Raw genomic sequence first — 25,668 nt, 5'->3', positions numbered from 1 at the left:
GCACCTCTCCCTCAGCCAGCTCAGCAAAGACTGTTTTCTGTCACATGAAGACAGCTGCTGTGTCAGAGTGTCAAAGTATAGGTTTCAACTCCACTCACTCAAGTGGGAGCACTTACAGATTGTAATATGGATGACAGTGATACGCTCTAGTGCACTCAGAGATACTACGTTGTACGCACGCATAAACACATGCAGAAATACTTAAACAGAGATCATTTTTGCAGGTAAAAGTTTAGGGTCACCTAGAACAATTTATGCATCTTCAGCATCAACGCCTCCCCTCTACTCAGCCAGAGAGTTCACCTTTGTTGTCCTGAAAACACAAATCACCTTTTAGGATGGTTGTTTAACAGCAATAATGCATGCATGTCCACCCTAGCTGTAATAACCACCTGGCACCTGCATGAGGACATTGTGGAAAACCAATGAAGCGTGGGGAGTTTTCACTTTGGTGTGTGACAATCTTTGTCACACGCCAAGTTGAACTTCAAAATTAACTTTATGCATTGTACTTTCTTTTTACCTTTTGCAGCCAAAGCTGTTTCTCTGGGATGCGCTGCTCAGTACTTAATAGGCCAGTGCTCGTTATCAACGCCTTCTAGGTGTGACTCATATGTGAATTGTTTCTTACAAATGGGGACTCTATTTTTCTGTCATTGTGTTTGTGTCTTTCTGACCTTGCTAAAGTTTGGCATTTTGAGTAAAGCACTTAGAAAGTTATAGACAGATGGGAAATATGTGGTTAATCGCACCGGTTAATGGCCCAGTATGAAATCTCAAACACTCGCCCACATGAACACATACACACACACAGACATGTGCGTGGACACATACAAACATTTTCTGTCTTATAAAACGGTGACATTTCTCTGCCGCTCACCTCCCCCCCTCTCCTCCCCATCCTCTCCTCTCCTCTCCACTCATCTTCTCCTCCTCTGCTCCCATTCAGCTGCGTCCTGATGGGGGAGCCTGTTTGTCTTATCGCCCTCCGCCAGCTGTGGTTCGGATCAGGCATCTAGGGGTCTCTTCTTCCCTCAGCTCACCCCACACTGAAATAGAAGGGGGACAATGATTTGTCATGCTTCACACACACTCATATACAATTATTGCACACAAAGACACACAAACACTGACGCATTCACACACTTGTGGAGCTTATCCAAATTTCATGGCTGCAAGTTGTGTGGACGTCAGAGGCAAAATTATATTATTGAAGAAAGTAATCTTGTCCGACTCCTTTCAGCTGGCACTTTCCCCTTTCCACTGTCATTAGATGCTCTCTTTGCTAGACTCTGTCATGCCACCTGACTTTAGCTGTTAATGACTATAGCCTCTCTCCATTCCCCCATTCTCCTCAGTCACTTAAGCACTTTAATGAACCACCTGTACAGCGTGTGCGTGTATCTTTGGCTGTGCATGTGTATTTGCGTGTGTGTCTGTGCAATAGGCCTACTTCAACTGCCTGAGGGTTGCCCCCTGTGTATATGAGCCAATTATCTTTACTTACTTCTCTCCTAACAACTACTTTGAAATGAGCACAGAGAAGGTAGAATAGAGACAACTCTGGCAGCCACAAGGAGCACATGTGGCCTCTCGTTTGTGCGAGAGGCCACCGGTTCAAGCCAATCATGGAGATGACTCTGGCAAAGAAATTTGGATTGCATTTTGATAGTTTAATTATTTGGATCACAGCTACTGCAGTGGACATTTTGCCTTATTATTGATTTAGAATTTCCTCATTTAAATCATGCTTTTTCATTATTTGCCTTCACATGCCCACAGTCACTCAAAACTTCATGAAAAAGACAGTAGTGCTGGTCATTCCTTGACCTTTCAGATAAATCCCACTTTTTACCAAGTATGTATGCACTGGAGTTTTAGAAAGGATGGTTGAAATTGACTTCATGCATTGTTACAATTTTTGACAGTAAAAGTATGTAACACAGATTTTCAGGTTGTGAAGCAGCCATCTGTGTTCCTGTAGACTGTACCTTAAAGACAAAGCATGCAGTAGCACCAACATATGCGTTGCAAACATGAAATATACCTATCTCTCCTTCTTGGAGCTTCAACATGATAGATGGTCTCTGGGGGATCTCTTGCCTTCCCTTTAGTAAGACACGTTGCATTAAACCCATCAGCACATCAGTGGTTGTATTGAGTGAGGGCGAGCTTGTCATGTTAGTTGATGCCGTTCAGATGATGTTGTGCGTGACTAGTATGCTCTGCCAGAACCAACATGGTGCTGCATTAGTCAAAATATTCATATCAACATTAAATCCCATGACTTTAATCATATGGCTGCGTGTAAATTGAAAGTGGTCACTCATAATGACAGAACCCTCGAATATTTTCACCCAACTCTGCAGCTCCATGAAGCTTTTTCCAGCAGAAACCCTTAGATAAACCATTGTGCACTACCCTCCCAGCAACATCAAGCAGTCTACAGACCCAGATATTTTAACCTGCATTATTTTTGCCATTAGAAGTTTGCAGAAGAAACTGTAAACACAGCATTAACACATTATTCCCTTATATAGTTAATATGGCAAGTATTATTCTTTGGAGCGTTGGCAATGTGAGTCCAATATTCAGTCTCGCTCAAGCTCTGCTTTAGTTTCAACTGATTCCTGAGAAAAATATCTGTTTCTCTAGCTGCTAAACACTCCACTGTGTGTTTGCTATTAAGTTTAGTTTCAGTTTTTTAGATTTTATATATTTAGTTTTAGTTTTCCAGTAGTCATAGTTTGTTGTTGTGAGGGCCAGGTATAATGTTTCAGTAGTATAAATGCATACAAAATAAATGGTTGGAGAACTGTGTAGGAACAGCCATAATGTTTAAATCTTTTGATTTTACTATACTTATTTGACCAGTAACATCGTCTCAGTTTAGTTTTAGTTTTTTTGGACGTCGCTCTTATTAAGTTTACGACAATGTTTTTCACTGCTTTTTTTTCAGTTTCAGTTTCAGTTTAGGATAATAATGTTGAATGTTGCTCCATAGCTGCAGGACGGCTTTTGTCATGGATTTTGTATCTGTTATAATTGTTTAGGGTTTTTAATGCCCTTTAGTAGCCAAAGAATGCTTAATGCAACTTTAATGCTCATCTTCTTTTTGTTCAGCAGAATGGAACAGATTGCCTTTTTTTTTTTTTTTAAAAAGCCCAACTTTTTTCCTCAACTGAAGTTAGTAATTGGACTGTCTCTCAAGATTCTTTTTAGACACGCTCACCCAAACCTGCCTAATTAAGCCCACACAAACCTCTGGCAGTTTCTCATCACTTTTGCTGTACTCTGGCCTTTTCTAATAAACTTGAGGTTAACAGGTTGTGGTGGCGTAGCTGACAATAATGCCTTTGTTTATGCTGCTCTCCATGTCACTTTCAAATTACCCGAACACAAGAGGCAGCGGTTGCAATCCACTGGAACCTCTGTTTAATAAACAGAATTCATTCCCTCTGTCTCTCAGCATTGCCTCGGGCAGGGACTGCATAGTGCCGTGTTGTTGAACGCATAGTCAGATGGTTGAAGTGTCCCAGCTTGTAATATTCCTCCTCCTGTTGTATTTTGTGGAGTGTCTGCATGTTTTTCTCTCTATATTTGGATATCAAGTGTCTGTCTTCTATTTAATTATTCAGGTTATTTCTTTGACATGCAAATATGTTCACATGGGCACATGGTATTAAAGCTTTCTTCAATGATTACTTTATTCAGCCTTATATCAAGAGAACCATCTACCAACACACAGAAGCCCAACAGATGCCAAAAATACAGCCACTTTTAATACTTTGACTGGTCGACACATCAAACAATCTAATTCCATCTATTGGGCCATTTCATGGCTCCATAACAAACTCTGAGATTAGGCCAGTGTCAGCTCTCTATGCAAACACACACATACCGTGTGTGTTTATTTATATCCTCTCTATACTGATGGTGTTGCCAGGCTTGTAATGTCTCTGAGGTGTTTTCTTGGATAAAGGTCATCTGAACAATTAACCTTGTGTGACGAGTGAGGGAGCAATGTAAACAACAGGACAGCAGCCCCTCAGTAATAGACAGTCTGCGCTCAAACAAACACAGACATGTATAGCTATACGCTTGGCACACAGTCACCCGGGCTTTGATTTGAGCTGCTTCGTGGCTTTGTGGGTTGAGGTGTGGGACCCACTTCATCATATCCCTAATGCCCGTCTGACCAGGAGACTAAATCTGACAGAAAACCAACAAAACAGAAGATCTGCGTGCGCTTCGAGCCCTTGAAAAAAGGACAATACAGCTGCAGCCAACAGCTTGGAGGCACATTAGCTCTGTTATTGAACACCTGCTGGGCTGGTGCAGAGCTCTGGCTTTCAGTTCTCTGGGGTATCTGAGAGCTGAAATCTATCTGAAGTTAGTGGACGGATGAATGGGATTTGAAAATGAAAATACCTGGAGGAGATTTTATTGAAATGAATAAAACATTTGATAGAGACTAGGTTTAATGACTGCTATATTTATAATAGGATTAAAACATTTCACACTCTTCATTATCAGGATACACACCTGTTTAATAATGTGGGGCAAAAAATACACAAATATACTTTTATTTCCTCATATCTCTTCCAAATAATATACATTACTGTTATTGGAAGTTTACTGGAGTCAAATGGAGACAGTGAGCTGACGCAACAATCATGCTCCCATTTATATACCACCCCTGTCCTTCACCCTGTGTGCTGCTGGTCTATAAGGCATCCAACACTACCACTTCATGTCTTAAGACTCCCCGCTGGTGCTGAGTCCCCGACTCCCTCATGCAGAGATATTTGCCAGAATCTGCTCATGCATCAGATCAAGCCGGCTGTGACGTTTGCATAAAAACTTCTCATAATAATCATTTTAATAAAAACATTTAATATGATGTAAAATCTACTACAGGAGAGCCTAAACATATTTACTAAATTTAGCTATGCTTCGTGTTTAATTCATACAGGTATTTCACATATTATCTGGATCTATAAGTGACTATGATCATGTTGTATGAGGCAACATCAGGCTTTAATTTAGTTTGTAAATTAAAATGTAACAAATAAATACATAAATATAAATTTACTGTATTGTTGTATACTATTAAGATAATAAATCATGTATCAGTAACTTGGTTACAATTTTCTAAATTAATTATAACTACAATTCAGTTCTAGTATATAATGTATATACATATAGAATTGAACTGAATAGATTCACCCTAATGTCACCGATACCCGACCCAGCTATTTGAATCCGTATCGCCCAAAATCCAATATTGGTAAAGGTATCAGTACATCTTTATCTATAAGTAGCTGTGAGAATGCCAACTGTACATGCATGCACATGGATAGGCACAGCAGGTCTTTTTTGTCACATTTAGAAGCTTTATTCCCTTCCATTTCCTAATACACTGCACTACAGTATGCTTTGCTATGGAGTCAGCGTGCAGGAAACTGCTCCACGGGGAGTTGATCTCCAAAGTAACAAGACGGCGAAGTCTGAGAAACTCTGTCCCACACACAAAGTACAGTAGGTGGCATAATGGCCTTTGTGTTCAAAGGTCATACTTCTGCTCCTTTTAAATTATCATCGTTGTGACACCAAAATAGAGAACCACACACCTACATGCTGCATACAAAGAGTTTTGTGATATCTCTGCACATGCAGGTATCACATTCACATTGTTGCTTCTATTCATTTTTTCACATAGGTTTTGCATTGTCATTAAAGCTTCAACTTGTTAATATAAACTCTGTAGACTCTTACTGTACACTCACAGTTTTACTCGCTGTAAGAAGCCTGACACTTATTCCCTCTTTACTGGATCCTCTCCTCTCTCCCTGAGCATCTCTCTGCTGTCATTTCTCCTCATTGGCCCACTCATTTTTACGTCTTTATGTATGCATGCGTGTGCGTGTTTGGTTGAGATTTGAGTGTATTGCCTGTTTGGATAGAACTAATCCATCCCGAGAGATACGGGAAATAATAGAAACTTCATTCAGGCTTTATGAGGGATGCATAAACACAAGTACTCACTCACTCACACAAACGCACACACATGGTTTGATCCTGTTAGCTGTTCAGTGTTTGAGTTGCTTGCTATTACTCTCGACAGCAAAAGCTATCTATTTCTGTTTTGAGAGATGTTGTACGTAAGTCCCACGAACGCACACACACACACACACACACACACACACACACACACCGAGCAAATACTGACAGATTTACAATAGCCAGCAGCTGACATTTTATTGTACAGATGAAGTTAACTGCTCCAATGATTAACAACAATCCAATAAAATAATATGATGTTTTTTTAAAGAATTGTCAATGAATGACACATTATTATTATTATTATTATTATTATTATTATTATTATTAGTAGTAGTAGTGGTAGTGGTAGTGGTGGTGGTAGCAGTAGTCGTATACTTTTTTTAAATTAATTATTTTACATAAATGTACATACAGTATGTTTATGTAATATTTTTTACATATATGGTGCTTCAGTTCCAACATACTAGTTGTTGTTTGACTTTTGCCTGTGTGTTGGCAAAAATACTATCAAGGTACATGTAATCGCAGTATGCTCAATTACCCTGCTGTCATGGCACACAATACTCTGTGTATACTTAACAGCAGGTGAGCCATAGTGTGCAGTGTTGTCTTATTAATAATTTGTAAAATACACAGGTGGTTAGACAAAGAGTGCCTCCGTATTCGATTAATTAATTCAGAGTAAAGTGTGAATCGTCCTTAGAAACCAGCAAGGCAGTGCGCACCAACCTGGGCAAAGCAGGGAGCAGAGAGTAGGGGAAGTGGTACTGTGGGATGAAGATGCCGGCCACAAAGTTTCTGAGTTTGTCGGCTAGGCTGTATATCACCACCACCGCCAGGCACAGGGTGGGAACCAGGGGCTTCAATGCATGAATAGACGAAAGACTCTTCGACGCTGAGGCACACCATCCCCTCCTCCACCTCCCTGAACTGCACACATGATAACTTAATGTACGGATCACATAATAACGACGTAGCTGTGAATGTAGTTTGGTGAGAATTGCATTTTTAGTTAAGATTTTTAAAAAACCAATGTTACTGAGCTAAAAAAACAACAAATTCCGCCTCAGAATTAGAAGACAATCTGTTTATTATTAAAGTCATTTTCAACTCCACAGTTGTGCAGATTGTGGCTTTTTTGTTTGGGTTGTAGACTGTTGTGGGTCAAAGACATCAACTCGGGCTCTTGGAGATTTTGATGGGCAAATGGAAATGGCATTAGATTTGCAGGTATTTGGTCATTAACCAAAGTATTGGACAAATTAAAGCTTTGATCCGGTGATGGCGTTAGACTAAAAGTTCAGAGTGTCTATTTGCACCTGGGTGAGAATAATCACATGGCAGTAATATGGCTATTTACACCTGGCTATGTTGCATATGCTACTTTAATTTGGTATTAGCTAGCTGAAAGAATTTCTGGCCAGCTTTCTGCCACAAACATATATTTAGTATATACAAATATTTAGTTTTAGTAGTAATAGTAATAGTAAGTTATGTGTAACTTAGTACTTAGTGCTAACTTATACTCCTACTTAGGAGTAGATTAATGGGTCAAAGTAAAATTGGTTAAACTGGGTCAAACGCCAGACTTACACCCAAAAGATTGGGGTTTGAATCCATGTGGAAAGCCTATTTTTACACTTAGTTGATATTATTTAGGTTTTTTTACCATTTTATACATTTTTCAGTTTGGTTTGGTTTAGGCTACAAAAGTACTTGGTTAGGTTTTGAAAAAAGTAGGCTACAATGCACTATACACCCAGGTGTAAATAGCTAAATTGGCTTTGCAAATATTATTTTATATTTTATGTATAGTATTGTTGGCTTCTGACACCTGGATACTAATAGCTTCTGCCTTAAATTATTGGGGTTCTTCAAAGTTATTACAATTCAATCTGAGGTGGACATGAATATGTGAAACAAATTTCATAACAATCCATTAAATAGTTGTGAACACATTTCACCCAAAATCGCAAATGTCAACCCAATGGTGACAAAGAGGGGTCACCAAAGTACCATACGTCATCTGAGATCCATGGATGTCTGCTCAACATATCATGGCAATCCATCCAATATAACATGTACTGTAGTCATGAAGTGACTTGGTGCTGTGATCCTCTGTCCTTGGCCATCCCTTCCAGTAAACTAGTCACCTCAGCACTATAGAAATAGCAGTTGTTCCTGCAGCGACAGCTCTCCTTATCCATCGTTGTTTGGAGACTGTCACACTATTTTGTTTCTCCATGAGGCAATATGTCAATCCGTAAACAGGATATCTTACTGTCCTCTATCATTCATTGCTAATACTGAGGTTGGTTAATCAACCATGATATAAATCTCTCGGACATCCTCTGAGGATGGTTGTGTGTGTGTGTGTGTGTGTGTGTGTGTGTGTGTGTGTGTGTGTGTGTGTGTGTGTGTGTGTGTGTGTGTGTGTGTGTGTGTGTGTGTGTGGGTGAGCACTTTTCTCACCAGCTCCTGGCCCTCACTCTTTATGCATGAATCAGAATCAAGATCCTCTTGTTATTGTTGAATATGAGTGTGTCATTGAGACTACCTTTTCAGAGACAAACAGACAGACAGTATTTGTATGTGTTGAAGAATTTAAGAATGAAAAAGGCAACAGGAGAGCAACAGACAGCTCAAAGATTCATGTTATTCACTGCAGCATTCATCTTTTCAGCTCTTTATGAACGCTCTTCTGTTTTATTATGTGCCTAATCTAAATTAGACGCTCCTATGTCTCTCTTTCTAACTGCTTTTCCATTTTTTTCCGCCACTGTTGCCTTTTTGTCTCTCTCTTTCCTTGTCCTTGGCCGTCCCTCCCTCCAAACTGTGTGTCGAGACTTAAGAAGCAGAAAGATAAGGACGGAGAGAAAAGATTGAGTCAGAGATGGTGGGTGTATTAGACAAAATTGGTTGGCAGAGATGGGTCGATAAGAGGGGGATGGATAAATGAACATAAGAGAGGAATAACCCAAAGCATCTTTTTTTTGTTTTTAGAGCTGGATGGTTAAAGCCCAACCTTTTCACAAGGAAAAGTACTTTTTGAAGAGTTTTTGGAATGAAATGGTTCTGTGGGGCTTCAGCCAGAAGACTTAGTGAATTGGAAACAAGGGGCTGCATTTAATATCAGCCACTCTATATATTATAGATAAAGGAAAGTTGTGAAGCCTTGAGAGCTTCTTTTTCTCCAACGCTGCCCTGCATGTCTCACCTCATGCTGCTTCCTCTCTTCTGTCACCCGTGCAGAATAAAAGAGTGCAAGCAGCAGGAGAGAGGAGCACATGCTTCATATTTCAGAAGAAGTGAAAGAGTAAAGCAGGAAGGTATTATAAGGCAGTGCTGACAGAAAAGGAGAATAAGAGAATATAGCAGTAAACCAATACACTATAAAGTAAAGCAGCACATATGCCTGCATGAACCAATAATTCAATTGATAAAGTAATTCCATCAAACTCAACTCAATGTTTAAATGTTATTGACCTTGTCAAAGGCAGTAGTTTGTTGAATTGTTAAGCATAAGACATTGTTTTAGTCAATGATGGTGCAAGTCTTATTATGAACTGTATTCCTCTTTGCAATGCATAAATCATCATATTATCCCCTGGAGCATTACATTATTTTGCAGTGTTTGAGACTGTAAATCACAATTAGTTGTTGGTGTGCCATATTCATTTGAAAACCAATTAGCAGAATGTGTCGGCTTTAATAGAGGTCTGACAACCACAATTTTTATGACTGACATTTCAAGGAAACGAAAGAGAAGTACAAAGGCGTCAAAATGAAAATAATTCTTACAGGTTGCCCTCTTCAGATTACCAAGTTTGCAGTGTCTGTTGCTGATACATGTGCTACACACAATAAGGCTCCATTGACAATGAGGAGCAATGATCACAAAAAGACAAACAGTGTGTATTTTATTGGGTTTCCGTTATTTTGTCCACCCCATATAGCAGTGGAGGAATGAAGTAAAAAAGAAGAGATAAGAACTAGTGTCATTGTGATGTTTGAATACAACATACACACATACAAGCACACACTTTTTCATTACCTTCTGCACGGTTTGACTTTTGTAGAATTGTTTTATGTTTCTTTGTTTCTTTGTCTCCGAGAAGTATCAAATACACAGGCCTGTCACAGCGACTGATGAAAGGAGAAAGCGCTGAGCTTATTTTCTTTGTATTTTTGGATTTGAGCTGCTTTTTTATAATGTTTCCTTACATCTCAGGGTATCACCAGTGAGATAATGCATTAAAAAATGGCTGCTTACGTTTACATGTTGTCTGATTGGTGTGCTGGCTGATCATTTGGTCTGTGTCCCCAACATAAACCCTGGTTTAACATATTGTTATAACAAGTTGAATTGATCTTTTCTATGAATTTAACAAAGCATTCTTTATTTGTGTGTGCGCCAGAATGCATTGATAACATCCATCAGTTCACCTGCAGTTATTTAGAGTCCACAACCAACATATTAAAGACACATTTATACCACTACCATTATGCATTCATTGTAAACAGTTTTTTTGTTTTGATTTGAAATGTCCGCTAAATACAAAAAAAAGGCATATTTGTATGGTGTGTTGCTGGAGGGATTAGAATTTATGTTATCACATATCAGTCAAATATTCCACACATTTTTTACAGTAATTTTATGCATAAAGAAGTTATAATAAGACACAATGTTTGATGTTATGTTCAAATTTACGAATTTACTTTGAGAGTACAAGAAAAACGTCTTTATTCGTCCATCCTAAATATTGTCAAAACCTTGCGAATTCTGTTTATGCTGTTCATACCTAGAGCAGTATTTATCCCACAGTACGTACAGATAATGATCAGTTCAGGTGTTTAGAGAGACGTGTAACTGTTGAACGTGCACCTGTCAAAAGAAGATAACCACTCGGAACAGGTCTAGTTATTTTGAAGAGGAGAAGAGAAAGAATCCATGAGAGACACAGAGAGAACGAGAGCGTTAAAGTGTGTTAAAGAGGGAACCCAATCCAACCTACCAGCCCTCCTCCTCCTCCTCCTCCTCCTCCTCCTGTCACCGATCCATACCTGTCCGCCCACTGATTTCCCATGAGCTCTTGGGTGATTGTGGGAATTTACCCAAGTCGGGCTCCTTTTTACGGAGTTACTGTTCATTTACACAAACACACATGCAAGCATACACTCCATGCGAGAACACATACTGTACACCAATGCTCACATTAGCATTCTCTCCCACTCGCATGCACATACTCACTGTCCTCTGTGTCTTACATAACAGTTGTGTTTACAATGATGGAGGAAAGATGAGCCGCTTGTCGGGAGAAAACCTACAGGCAACAAGTTAAGCGTCCTCTAATCAATACAACTCTAACATAATTTTTTATTCTGTGAAAGATGTTTGTGCAGTGCGCGTTAGTGTTTATATTGTCAGGTCTGTCTAAATGCTGCAGAGTCTGCTGAGTGTCTGGTCTTTCATCACTGTGTTGTTATAGTGGGTTGCAGTTCACCCTGGTTCACTCCTGGCTTCCTGCCCACATGGAGAGAGAGAGAGAGAGAGAGAGAGAGAGAGAGAGAGAGAGAGAGAGAGAGAGAGAGAGAGAGAGAGAGAGAGAGAGAGAGAGAGAGAGAGAGAGAGAGAGAGAGAGAGAGAGAGAGAGAGAGAGAGAGAGAGAGAGAGAGAGAGAGAGAGAGAGAGAGAGACTATTTTCCATTGCTTCACTCCCCAGGATCTCTGGTATGATGGATTGGTGTGTGTGTGTGTGTGTGTGTGTGTGGGTGTGTGTGTGTGTGTGTGTGTGTGTGTGTGTGTGTGTGTGTGTTCACAAAATCTGAAACAGTGTCATTAGACAGCACTTAAGAAGCCCACCAAGAGCGTGCGAGAGAGGTGGAAAGTTCAGCAGCTGGAGAGACATACAGTGAGAGCTCCTTAAGAAAGCTAGGAGGTGTCAAGAGAAGTGAGGGATTACATTAGGAGAGTTGGTGATTATAGTAGTGTGGTGTAAGTACTGCACTTGTCATGATCAAAGCTGCTATTAGTGCTCTTAGTGAGGATCAAATGGGGCTCGTGTTACATGAGTGCAAATGGAGAAGCTGTCAAGAAGTTAAAGTATTTGAATATTTTTTTTTCTTCTTTTTTCTTATGTGTTTGGTTGTATTTTGTCAGCGAGTGGGAAGGTGTATAGGTTTGGGACTCTGGCAGGACATAAATGGCTGTTTTGGGATTAATGTGGCCTCTGAGGGCAGTCCCTCCAACCACCCTTCTCAGACTCAGCATGCTCTCATGCCCTGTATAACCTTTGCACCAACACTTTTTGATGAATTATCCCCTCAGGGTTTGGGTCCCATCAATAATGGCCATACACACCTTCATTTTCTGGTGCAGTCTTCAAATTTCTGCGTTGAAGCACAGAATTTGAGCAAAGAGTTGCTGTAAGCTTGTTGAAAGACAAACAACCCTCCTGACACTTTATACGTAGCTGATATCAAAACACACACATTCCCAAACACAACCAGGCAGTTGCACGGCTTTAGGAGAGTCTCTCTGTGGATCTCCAATCAGGTGGACTAAATCACAGTCAAGGTGACCTGTTGTCCTCTGATGGCTGACAGCAATGGGACTGATCTGTCCCTGTTCTATTAGGACTGATTATATCATTTAGATACAGATGGGTCGTTTAACCCAGCAGCTGTCCTCATCAGACACACCAGACTGAGCCCCCTAGTTAATGGCTGACAAGAAGCCATGAGCGTAACAGAGGCTGGCAATGAAGAGGAAACACACAAATTTGATACACGGTCACCAGGGTGTTGCAGTGGATGAAGGAGCCAACCTGTGACCAAAAGGGCTCAAGCCTATTCCATGGAACCCCGGATGTGTGGTCCGTAACAACTTAAGCAGTATCCCGACTCCTTTTATGCTCACTCCTGCAGTAAATAACTTACAAGTGGATCTTGTCCTCACCAACAGGGGGCATAGCAGCTCTGATTTAAAACCTGAATTGTTTGAATCCAAATAATTTTAGAAAAGTTCCATGTTTTCAGCGATGTCTAAAATTTCCATCAGTTGTCTTCCAATGTGAGTTGTTCCACCATCTGATTTACCACGTGGTTGCTGTCAAAAGATGAGTCGTAAACCGTAATTTGTAAAATTATATTGTCGGACCATATTGTCTGCATCCTGCGGCCATCTGCAGCTCCATACTTACTTTTTAATTCCCGTTTTCCCTCCATACTAGAATTTCCAACATGTTTGAAGACGTTGTCGTCTAGTTTGAAAAAACTTTATTGGAATTGTCAAAGGACAAAGAGAAGTTTGAATTCAATGACAGAAGTAGGTTGTTTCGCACAAAGTTAGTACACTTGAGAATTTATTTATTTTGAATGAGCTGACGGTGAGATATATAGTATGCATTGGGATGTAAACAAAGGCAGTGACCTGGAAAGGAAAGTGGAGATGCTTTTCCATCATCTCTCAAGCATAATGGAACAGACCAATTGTCAATTGGTGGGCAAAGAACTGGACTACTGAAGTCAAAAGAAGGGCTGCAATCAACAACTACTTCTTGATACATTTAGTAATTATTTCTAAAAAAACATAGCAAACATAAGCAAGTCAGAGGATGCCAGGCAAGATGTTTTCAGAGGGAGAATTGTTTCATACAGAAACAAATGTTGCACTGTATATTTTTAGTCACCCACCCACAAGTGAGAAGCTATGCCGTTTCCATGACTGTTTTATATTTAAATAAAAGCCCAGCCAAGGATCAAACCATCATCCTTCCAGTTACCAGACAACCCTCTTAGTCCAGTGAGCTAGCCCCCTCAAGGTTGGTAAAATGGAGGATGTTCTTTAAATTGGCGATTTGCGGATCTCTTACAGGCTGGTCTTAGAGAAAAGATGAGCAGGTGAGAGAGGGACTGTGAAAAAGAAGTCAAGGCATTATGTGGTTCTAACATCAAGGAGGGACGGAGAGATGGAGAGTGAGTGAGAGAGAGTGAGGGAGAGGGAGGGAGAGGAGAGCTGTTGTATAGTGTTAAGTCAGCATCACTGAACCTAGTTTTAGGTCAGAGAATGGGCTGCTGTCAAATTGGGTTACCACAAAAAGGTTTGATTTAATCAGTGCAAAGTCATAGTGTGTTTTAGTGTTATCTGCATGTCATGCAGAGAATGGACACGTTTCCATTTCTCTTTCTTTACCTCCCCCACTCACTTGTCCTCTTCATTTGCTGTATCAGTCATTGCATGTGTGCACCCACACTGTCTCTCTCCCTGTTGACACCTCAACTCAGCAGCAAGTCGCTCACACGACTCTTAATAAAAAGGCTCCTCACTCAGAAGACATACATGAACATATTACATGGATTAGACACACCCACTTGTATTGAACTGGTGCGACTGTGGTCCGGGGGTGGGATAAGCGCTCCCTCCTGTTGCAGAGAAGAAGACCGACTGAAAATGGAAGCGTAGATTTTCCCTCCTCCTCCCACACAGGCAGCCTGGTTCAGAGGGGCTCCGTCTCTCGGAGGCTCTCAGATCTTCGAGTCACCAAACACCTGCTGCCTGAGAAAGAGAGAGGGGGGGGGGGGACCGCAGTCAAGCAGCCAAGAGGTTGGGTGTGAAAGCGAGAGGAAGGGAGACACAGGCTTCAGAGGAATTACAGAGGTCCTGTGTTAGATGATAGCATGTAAAAAGGTGTGGAGCAAGATGTAGCAAAGGCGAGGTGATGGCAGGAGTTCACATCGACACAGGCACTTAAGGAATATCAGAGACCTTTTGTCACTCGCAGAATGCTTGATGCCTTCAAGGAGGAGCAGGTAGCAGCATGAGATTTGGTGCTCCTCTTTTCCGATGTCAGGGTCGGTTGACTTTGCTGCCTGGTGATAAAAACAATGGGAAAACCACAGAATCTCCCCTGTGGGTTATTTGTAGACCTCATGGCCCAGTGATCCATTCCTCTTGCTTATCTCTCACTGTTCATTTGTCAGTCTTGTCTCCCTTGGGTCCATCACCCTTTCCTTCCTCTTCCTTCCTCATCCTCCATACAGTAGTAGCTTCATCCCTGGCTTTATCGAAAAGGAATACGTCAGGAGCTCCCACGAGGTATAAAAACTGAGAACAGTAGAAGAGAGGGTGTGCTGGTGTGGAGGAGAGGCATGGCTTGAGTCTAATAATTATTGTTTTGTTTATATTTTACCACAGCGAAGCCAAAGATGATTATTATTATTAATTAATAAGTGTGACATTTTTTTAGTTGCCATTTATTAATTTTCTGTATCATCTAATTACTCTTCCTGTATTATTGTATACGCTATACAAATCTCTCACCATACCTGACATTTCAGCTCTTTTTCACCATCACAACGCTGAACTGATACAGATTGGGAGATCAGTCTGATGCCCAGAGTAAAGAGCAAAGCAAAAGTCTGAATCTTAAATCAGTAACTCTGCTGTGGGCCGATACAGACCAGTAAATATCTCTGCATATACCCTCCAACTCTTCTAATGGTCCAATTACACTGTTGCTATATTTTCTGTAGACAAGATAATTAACTGTATATAAAAGCAGACAGGCGTAAATTGGTGCCAACATTAATCTAAGAAAAATCGAACCAATAATTGCTTTGCTAAGATTTATGTATGAAGTCATTCCCAAGCTATAAAATGTTGCTATCTATGTACTAAAATATTAATTTGGAGTGCCAACCTTTCCACAATAATGTATTCAGAGTGGAGGTAATGCATTGGTGAAATGTATAATATATAGTATTGAAATCTATAATTTCATGTGTATTTCACTGCTTCCTTATGAATCTAGTTTTTCCGCAGGGCATTATGATCCCCATAAAATGGAATGTAGGAAGAAAATTGTTTCTTTTCATGCTATAAGGGGAAATTACGAGTTTGCACGAGATATTGTTTTAGACCTACAGCAGCTATGGTTTTTACTGGTCTGTCACTGCCCTCTACTGGTGTACACTGTTCAGTACAGCCAACTATTCTTAAGTCATAGGACACAACAGTAAACCCCCATACACTGTGCAACAGTTCTCAAATCAGCAAACAGCTGTTCTGGTGAAATTGTTCTGGTGAAGTTGTACCTCTAAGACCAAACCAGTTGATATCACTGCTATTTCAGATCTGTGTTTCTCTGTGTTAAATAATATTTATAAAAGTATTCATGGGTTTACTGGGGTATGTCAGTAGATGGTGCAGGAAACATACTTTGGTTGTCATACTTTTGACATTTGACATAATATTGACTGAAGCAAACACACACACAAGCCCCATGATAAAAGGTTGTCCACTCTTGATGGGATGAAGGAACCATGTAAGGTCTGTACTTGTGCGGCAACCCGATTCTTAAATGCTTACAGACACACATATTTGTACACACAAACAAATAATTATTTTTCTGTCCATATTCTCTCATCTTTAGAACAGCTTTTAAGTAATATTCATATTTCCCTCCCAGCTGGAAGAGCCATGTATTATTAGTTACCTTGTTCCACTATGGTCTTCATTGAAGTTAGGTGTGTGTGTGTGTGTGTGTGTGTGTGTGTGTGTGTGTGTGTGTGTGTGTGTGTGTGTGTGTGGGTGTTGGTGTTGGTGTGTGTGTGTGTGTGTGTGTGTGTGTGTGTGTGTGTGTGTGTGTGTGTGTGTGTGCACAGTTCATACATTTCTTTTCCCCTGTGCCCTCTCTCAGTCCATCTGTTTGCCCTCAGGGCAGATGACTTCTCCTGGAGTTGTGGCTCTGCAGGTTTTTGCCTGCAGGTGGCAGCAGTGTCATGGAGCTTATGTTCTGGTGTTTGCTATCTGCTCTGCTAGACAGCCAATGGCTACTGTGTTGTCCTTATTAGAGAATATTCACCATCTCATTTAAAATATAACAAGGTTCAGTGTGTTTCCTGCTAAATATCAACAAGATAAAGACATTGATAGGTGCTCTCATCTTTCCTTCTTGGATTTTAGTTGCTTATTTATATTTACTTACATTTTATATGACGAGTAACTACTGTATCAAATAAGTGTAGTGCAATACAAAGTACAATACTTGCCCTTGAAATGTCATACAAGTATAAAATGGCATAGTATGGAAATACTCAAGTAAAGTGTAAGTAAGTACAGAGTAAATGTAGTCCACTTAGTTGCATCCAACCGCTGGATATCACTCTGTGAAACTGACAGAGGACGTGACAGGACTCAAGAAAGGATGTCATGTCCAGTGAGAGAGTTTGTGAGTTGGTTTTCAACCTGTGACATTACCATACATGGCACATGTCTTACACCTGCTGAAACACAACAATGCTCTTATTGAACAAGTCAGATTAGCTTCAACTGACACTATTAATTAGAGCCCTACTGTATGCTGATAGACTGCTAGGACACATCTGCTAGCAAAGCTCCTGATGCTCCAGTGTTGTACTCATATACAGTATATCTTCTGTATGATGTTTGAGGGTTTGCAGGAGTTATTTTGTGACGAGATGCTGCAATTTCCCTTTTTGGTTGAGCCCACTTTTCCTCAATCTGGTTTATCTGAGTTAAACTTTTAATTATAGAATATAGCTATACTTTTCCAAATGATCCCCACTGACTTAACTATGGAGTGCCATTCCACATTAAATCATACTTGCAGCTTTGGAGAGCCCTCACAGCACATTAAAGGGGAGGGTATAAATAATCAGGTAACTTGCGGGACACACTTGCCACACTCCATAAGCAGAAAATGTCCATTATCATGGATACGGATAATTGCTTTGCTCATTTAGCTGTTCAGTTACCTCACGTTATGTTCTGTTTAACTGTAAATGTGCAACATCCCTGAAACAATCTTCATGTCATGTTCATTTTTAATTGAATGATGCATTCATGTGGAGATCAAATATACTAAAATTGCTATATAGAAAATTGGGAGCATTTCTATTGCCTCTCAACAGCTCTCAACATGGAGACGACTGAGCTGGCAGCACACAGCTAATGATGCAAACAGTACTTACAGTGAAAATCATGGCAACAGTGCTGACCGAGCAGTGTTTACCTGGGGGGGACTAGAGGGTAGGCACTACAGTTCGGTGACGACACCATTGTTTGGGTTGGTGTCATCTGCTGTAAACGCCATATGAACGCAGTGCCGAGTGACGGACTGTGAGCGAGCCAGTGGGGCACTCTCACATGCTCAAAAATACACTAAAAGCAAGCACACACAGCCGGCCGGCTATTTAAACAAAGCAGGAAGAAGCTCAGATACACACACAGTGGGAGAGCAACTTCTCATCAAGGTAGATTACTCCACTATATACTTTTATAGCAAATAGTTGTTGCTACTATGTTAATGCTCAAAATCCTATTCATGGCACCCTCATATAGTTTATAGTCGATTTCCAATCCACACTAGCTAGTTTGTAACAGACCCTAAGAGGGCAAAACCTTTCACACAAATATGCAAATGATGAGGGAGAAGTTGAAGGGCCAAGAATGTCTGTCTCAGCTCTGTGACAACTTTGTATTTAAGTCCCTGAAGCCGAGTGCTTCCACCTGTGCCTCTTTCTCGCTCCTCCCTCTCTTTCTCCTCTCCTTCCCTCCACAGTCGCATGTTCCCAGTGAATAGAATGTTGAGTGGGTTTCACCAGCTGGTGCCTTTGCCTGCAACATAAATAGTGTTAAAGACAAATGTGTGTGTGTCTTTGCCAGATACTTAAGTGGAGTGTCAGTGTCACTGCCCTCCAACATTACTTTGGAGTACTTGGGCCTTTGTGCTCATATAGCAGCCTGCACAGACTGCTACACTGATTCCAAATCTGTGGTAAATCATTATGTTGTCCTTGTCCCTCGAAACACACAGACACACAAACTTGATCTTTTATAATATTTACCAGCCGCAACACTGGTGCTGTTTTCACCTTGTGAGTCAGTGTATGTGTGTGTGTGTCATATTGGTAAAATGTGGTCCTGGAGACAACTACTGTAGCGGGAAACTACCACAGAGGCGGTGTTGAGTACTTTACCAGATGTGGATGGATTTTGTGACCCCTATAGTGTCCCAACCATGCAAGATGAAGTCTTGATACAAATGTGTAGTTGAGATAGAGTTCGATGGCACAATTTGGCCTCACTGCTCTTGTGATCCCAGCTTATCTCTGCATCTGACTCTCCTTTAGTACAAACCTTAGTTTCGAAACAGGGAAGGAAAAGAGGGAAGCAGGTAAATAAGGTCAATCAGACAGTCAGTATAGATTTATCCTCCTGTTGACCTGCCAAAAAAAGCTCCAGATTTCCAGTCTTTCTCGGTGATGTTTCTGACAGCCACTTCATGATGAGGGCAGGTCTTAGGCCTCCAGGGTCTCCATCCTAATGATGGATCCAATCACTCAGACAGCCTGCGGATCTGGAGCGTCACTGTCGGGCCAATGGTTCAGCAACAGTGCCTGCTACTTCATCTTTCTTCTTGTCTGTTTGACCTCTCTGTCTGTCTGCCAGCATGTTCCTCCTTCCTTCCTGCCTCCCCGTCTGTCCATTTTTCTGTTTTTTGATCGCTGACATTTTAAGGCTGAAACTATTTTTAGTCCTTGAATGAATACAATGAAGAGCTGCTGGCATTTGATTGAAGTCTCAATTAACACTAAGCACAAAAGGGTTTGTCAGCGGATAATTGGTGCTAAAAGAGCCTGTTGTGTGAGGTGTTGTGTTCTTTGTTTGTGTTGTATTTCTTGGTAATAGTCGATAATGGACTGCAGCCTGGATTTCGCTCTGCTAGGTTCACACCCTGGACATCTTGGTGGTGGTGACTCAGACTTCTGGACAGAAACACATACATAGTCTGAGAATAGGCGACTGAGTCTTGGCATAAATCCTGGACATGTCACAGTGTCTTAAACAACAACACGTGCAGATATCTCATTCTGAAGCCACACCCCTCTTTCCACTTCTTCTCATCTCCTCCATCTTCCCCTCAAAGAAAATCTTCATCTTTCCGCTGGGTAGCAGTAAACTAATTCTGACTCTGTGTAATTTTTAATTTGACCACTGCTTCTTACTATTTCTGTGTGTCTGTCTGGTTGGCTCAACTAATGGTGCCACAGTGTTGCAGACAAGCCTTTCTACATCCTCTGTAAACCTATCAGATATCTGGAGATGGTCTGACATGCTCTACCTCACCTACAGTGTCAGAGCTGGAGGTAAAATAGTTTGGTGTTGAATATGTAAAGCTTTTCTGAAAGGAAGACAGGTCCCTGCAGCCCAGTTGCCTGGAAAAAATGTTGGCATTGTCTGTAAAAGCGACATGCAGAGCAAGTGACATAGTATACGGAGCAGCCTTTGTTGAAAGTTACATAATAACAAGTATGAAGGTGAGAAAGTCTACAAAGGGCAGGTGGGAGTGGTGGTTGATGGGTCAAACAAACAAAGGACTTTCACCCAGGAGACCGCTTTTGGGGTCTTGATTGAAACCAGAAGTAGACATTGAAAAAAGATCATGGTTTGTGTTATAATAACAAAACAACTATGTAACGAGCTTAAACTCAAAGTACTTCTGTTGCCTAAACCAAACCAATCGTTCATGTTGCGTCTCTGCAAGCATGATAAGAGTAGAATATTAAAAGTACTCATGAAACCTATTTTTGGTTCAGGATCATCAACATTCAAGGTAGAAGTTGTATCTGGAATCAAGTGTGTGTCGGACACAATTGGTCCAGTAGGTGTCACCCTTGTGCTTTAATATTGGTAGGTGTGACCAATACATAATCCATCAACGGCAAAGAAGCAGAAGTTGAACTTGTTAATAGCTAGACACTGCTAAGCTGTGCAACAGCAAGTACATCAATAATTAACCTGTCTATGAAGCTCCTCAGTAGCATTATTTTTAGGCTTAGCCGCAGCACCCTGGTTTACAAATATTGCCTACATTTGTCTGGTGACTAGGTCGGTCCTTACCTTGCACAGCAGCTGGATTCTCGTGATGTCAGGAGATCACACAATAATCCTGGTATCATACCATATATCCATCTTGTCAGGTTTCAAGTATTGCGTTTGTGTCCGGCAAACCAGTGCACAGACCAATCAGCGTCCTGTGAGGAGCTAAATGCAGCTACGCCGTGGCTTACGTGTGTGCGTTCCAAACAACAACGGCAGCTCCTAATGTAGATGCTACAATAGCATCAGTTTTGCCAGAACTGGAGATGGACTGCAGATGGTTCATCCTATCAGCTGCCAAGTATTCTTTGAAAGTGCCTGCCCTCTACAGTTTCCAGTGACTGCTTCTCAGACGGCTCTGTATAACAAACCATCTGGCGGGTCAGGTTAGGTTAGTCCCTGAGTGATAGCTAATATTCAGAGAGAAGTCAAAATGACTTTTGATTTCAAATCTAAGTAACATTTATGATCTGAAAACTGAAAGAAAATTACATGGATAGTTCACACAAACTTTGTTGTTTACTTTTCAGATCTTTTTGCTGTATAATTTTAGAATTTCCAAAAAAATGTTGTGTTCAAGTGCAGCCCTTTTTAGCATGTTCACAAGAACAAACCATTTTAACAACTCAATAAAGAGGCATTAAGAACATTTTACAGTAAGTGATTGATGTTGTTGTCTATTCTTTTGTTTTTCCTAACATGTTGTTGATATAGAAAAAGCACAAACTAATTTATTAACTTAAATTTGTGAAAATAAAATGAGGCAACATACATTTTTTTTTCAATTTCTCTTTTAATCCTTTTTAAAACATTTTATATGTTTTAGCAGTTTGATTTGTGTTGTAAGGTTTTATTCTGTTTTTCTTATTTACTGCCTTTCTGCGTTATGCAATTAGAATTGCCTTTATGTTTTGTAGTTGCCTTGCTTTTATATTCCAGACATATAAATGTTGAGTAGCCTCTTTTTCTTCCATTTTTTCATCTTCCAAGCACAAAGTTGGCTGTATTAAACTCCATCATCAGATCATACACACTGTTGTGTGAATGTGTGTGTGTTTGTGGTAGGAGACGGTACATTGTATCAGCCACCAGTGCAAATCGGTAATCCTTCATGCTACACTGATCACTCAATCTATTTCTTCAGTTCTTCTTCAGCTCAGTAGGTGTATGGATTTATGGGTGTGTATGTGTGCCTGCGTGCTGTCCTTCACTACAGTGTGACTCTAGACATCTCTATTATCCATGGGCTTAGGGAGAGGAGCAGTGTGCATGAAGGTGTGTGTGTGTGTGTGTGTGTGTGTGTGTGTGTGTGTGTGTGTGTGTGTGTGTGTGTGTGTGTGTGTGTTTTTATGTTAAAATAAGTTTGTTTGCATCCCTCACATTTCTTTACAAAATCCTGGCTTCAGAGTTAAAGTTAAAACTAAGAGATGAGTATTCATTGATTGCCTATAATCCTGCTATGCACGTTCTTCAGATTATCTTGCTCGCGTTTATGAGAAACTTTTCTAATATATTAAATCTGCTATTGGAGTTGAGCAATGCAGTATGAATTACCTAATATTTCATAACGTGTTGTCAGGCTTGCAGTATACTGGCAGGTTGATGAAGACGGGGCCTGAAGGCAGAAGACAAGTTCAGCTGACTGCTGTCTGCTCTACTTGCCCACCAATGTCAACAAATGTATCTGTAAATCTGTGCTGCAGTGAGCTTCACATTCTCCACTATGTTCATCAGCTAGTTACCAACTTTGTCTATCTTTAAAAGCTTGACAGGTAGCTTACATAGGATTTTATTTTATTTTCTCTCAAAACAGCTGCTAGCTACAGCTGATAACATCACTGATGTGCTTGTTCTAAACCCGGCATTAACACAAGTAGGGGGTTTAATCCTGATCTGAATCATTAGAGATCCCTGACCCAAGAAGCCAGGAGTCACCATTAATAATTAGTAAGTGATCCTTGTATGATCTTTAATACCGACTCAGAACAACCTTACAGTCTTTCCAATCTGCTCTCCCACATGCTCAGAGAGCCCTGACACAGCCAAGTAACACAGCAGGACTCTGTCTGACAGCGTTGCATCGACTCTTGGGTCCAGAACAGCTCACTGTCCAACGCTCACCTGTACTTTGACCCTATTTTTTGACTGCTAAATGAGAATGAGAGCACAGAGCCTGCAGAAAGAGAGCAAGCACATTTAGAGGAAGCATCTGCCTGACGTTTGATTGATTTTCTCCCTGACCTAAGGAACAGACAGGTGTGTATGTAGGTGTGTGCGTGTGCCACTACCAGAAAAATCCATGTCGTCTGAGGTTGCTGTGGCAACGGTAATCACTTTTAATTCAGCATCAGGGAGAAGGAGAGAGTATACAGGTGGAGTGGCAGCAGTTTAGTAGGGCAATGTGGGAGTGGGAGAAACAATAAAATGTGTCGACAGGGAAAACAAGGTAAGTGTGTTTCCTTGTTTAGTGACTGCAAGCGTTCACACTGAGTGAGTGGACTCAGAATGATAAGGCTTTACATCAAAATCTTTCTGTCTCAATGCCACCGGATTTAAAAGCTCCTCCTCTCTCTTCCCTTCTTCACTCATATCACCCCTCTCTATTGGCAGATAATAATCTGTTTGTCAGCGACTGGTGAAGGCTGGTATTTGTCCAATAACCTCTCTCCTGTCAGGCTTTTCCTCTCTTTTTAAATTTTACCACATTGGAGAATGGAGGGAAATATATGAATTATGCATTCCCCTTTTTGCCCCATCTCCACCTTCCTATCTGTCTCTTCATATTCCTTCACTTTTCCTTTTGCTCCTACACTCCCCCTCCTCTTCGTCCTTTTCCTCGCTGTTATGAATGCCATTAATGAACGAGCGAGCGAGAAACATACAGACAGACAGAGAAGGACGGTGTGTGATGCTAATTGATGGGTTTGCTTCGTTTCCTCTGTCACTTTTCTCAACCTCCTGCTGGCTCAAACACACACACACACACACACACACACACACACACACACACACACACACATACATACACGCTCAGAATCTGTTTTCTTTATGAGCCATGAGTGGAGGAAAAAGAAAGAAAAATATCCCCAAAAGATGTGTGGAGCTCGAGAAAAACCACCACCTGCCACTCAAGACAGCCTCCTTGTAGTATAGCGCTCACACACATACACAAACGCATTCCCGCATGTGCGCCGGTCCGTAATTTTCCGCCACACTCTGCTCCCAGCCAATGAGAGGCCAGAACTGGGCTTCTCAGAACGTGAGAGGGAGGAGGCAGAGCGCGGCTGGCTGATTGACAGCCAGCGCCCTACAGGTGGAGAGAATAGCGGAGAGAAAGAGAGACGGGGGAAGAACGACAGAGAGAGGAAAGAGAAGGGGTGAGTGAGGAGGAGAAGAGAGGCAGGCACACCTACTGTACACACACACACACACACACACTCACACACACACTCACAGTGCTCTGTTTCTCTCCTCCTACCTTGAGAGCTTGCTTTCCCCGGCAGACTAGCCGACACAAACACCACCATCACTATCATCACTTCCACCACAGCTGCACCAAGATGAGCCAGTGCAGGAAAAGGTGCAAGAGGCAGCTCACCAAGGTGGCTCGCTATTTCTACCACTTCCTCATGGGAACTCTCACCCAAGGTAGGCACCCAAAACTTCCACTTCCATACACATAGAGCTTTTGCTGGTGCGTCCCCTTCTTCCGCGAGTACAGAAGCCAAATGGGGATGGTCTTCACTGGAGTTTGCTGTGTATTTAGAAGAGGTTGTTTCCGATCTTTGCTGGTGGTCCTGTTGTTGATCCATCACTTCAGTGTCCTGCTGTGTCTGTGGCTGAGTTTGTTCTCTACCTGAATGATGGTCGGGCAGATGAATACGTTTTTGCATAGATCTAAAACGAGCAGATTCTTTTTTTTTTTTTCAAAGAGCGTGAGTGAACTTGTAGGGTTTGCGTGTGTGTGTGTGTGTGTGTGTGTGTGTGTGTGTGTGTGTGTGTGTGTGTGTGTGTGTGTGTATACAGTACGTCTGAGTGCTTTGTTTCATCTCCAGACAGAGAGATCATACAAACAAAGACATCAAACAGCTTAAAGAGTATTCTCTGCATATTTTTCATATGCATTGTATATAAGTGTCTATGTATGTATGCTTGTGAGCATATGTTTTTTTCCACTTTTCCTCTATATGCATACAAACAGAATCAATGATCTGTATGCACAGTGAGAATTAGAAAACTGTTGGGGTTGAATGAACTCACTCCTCCCCTCTTTCTATCATTTTTTTGACTCCCTCATCCTCCCTCCCACAGCTTCATTTCTCTCCTGCTCTCTCTCTGGCAGTCAAAAAGATTGCCCTCTAGAAGCAAGTGGCATTCCACCTCCATTGAGAAACTCTCAGTGGGAGAAAGACACAGAGCCTTTTATCCAGCCCTTTAGTCAGCTCTCAGTATGACATCGACTCACCCATCCTCCTCTCTAGCTCTCCTTGTACACTTACACACAACTTTACAATGCTAATCTTTGCGCTAAGATTAGAATAAAGTTGTATAAACCACGTTAGAATATTTTCTTGATACTTAAAAGGTCTTATTTCTTTTCTGTACTCACCCTCTTTGTCCTACTGAGCTTAGTGTTGAATAAAGTGTCCTTTGCCAGAAACACCCTCTATAATGTGCCTTTTGACAGCCTGCTGCTA

The 25,668-nt window shown here is 41.2% G+C and overlaps 1 protein-coding gene across 3 annotated transcripts in view; it reads left to right on the top strand.

Annotated features, from left to right (window-relative positions):
• LOC137881052 (A-type potassium channel modulatory protein KCNIP2) overlaps nucleotides 1–25,668 on the top strand; it is an 86,122-nt gene that overhangs the window by 16,325 nt on the left and 44,129 nt on the right. The window contains exons 1-2 of one of the 3 annotated variants that reach the window (XM_068722788.1): nucleotides 24,244–24,348; nucleotides 24,475–24,619. The exons of the other annotated variants lie outside the window; for them this stretch is intronic. Coding sequence (XP_068578889.1) covers nucleotides 24,532–24,619 — 88 coding nt within the window. The 5' untranslated portion in view covers nucleotides 24,244–24,348; nucleotides 24,475–24,531. Of the gene's footprint in view, nucleotides 1–24,243; nucleotides 24,349–24,474; nucleotides 24,620–25,668 lie in introns of those variants that run through there. 3 annotated transcript variants of the gene reach the window in all.

Source organism: Cebidichthys violaceus, unplaced genomic scaffold, assembly GCF_023349555.1.
Source record: "Cebidichthys violaceus isolate CVI_PGR_0920_01 unplaced genomic scaffold, fCebVio1.0.p SCAF_10, whole genome shotgun sequence".
NCBI classification, from domain to species: Eukaryota; Metazoa; Chordata; class Actinopteri; order Perciformes; family Stichaeidae; genus Cebidichthys; species Cebidichthys violaceus.
Note: the sequence above shows the minus strand (reverse complement) of the source record. Positions and strands in the feature narration are given on the sequence as shown.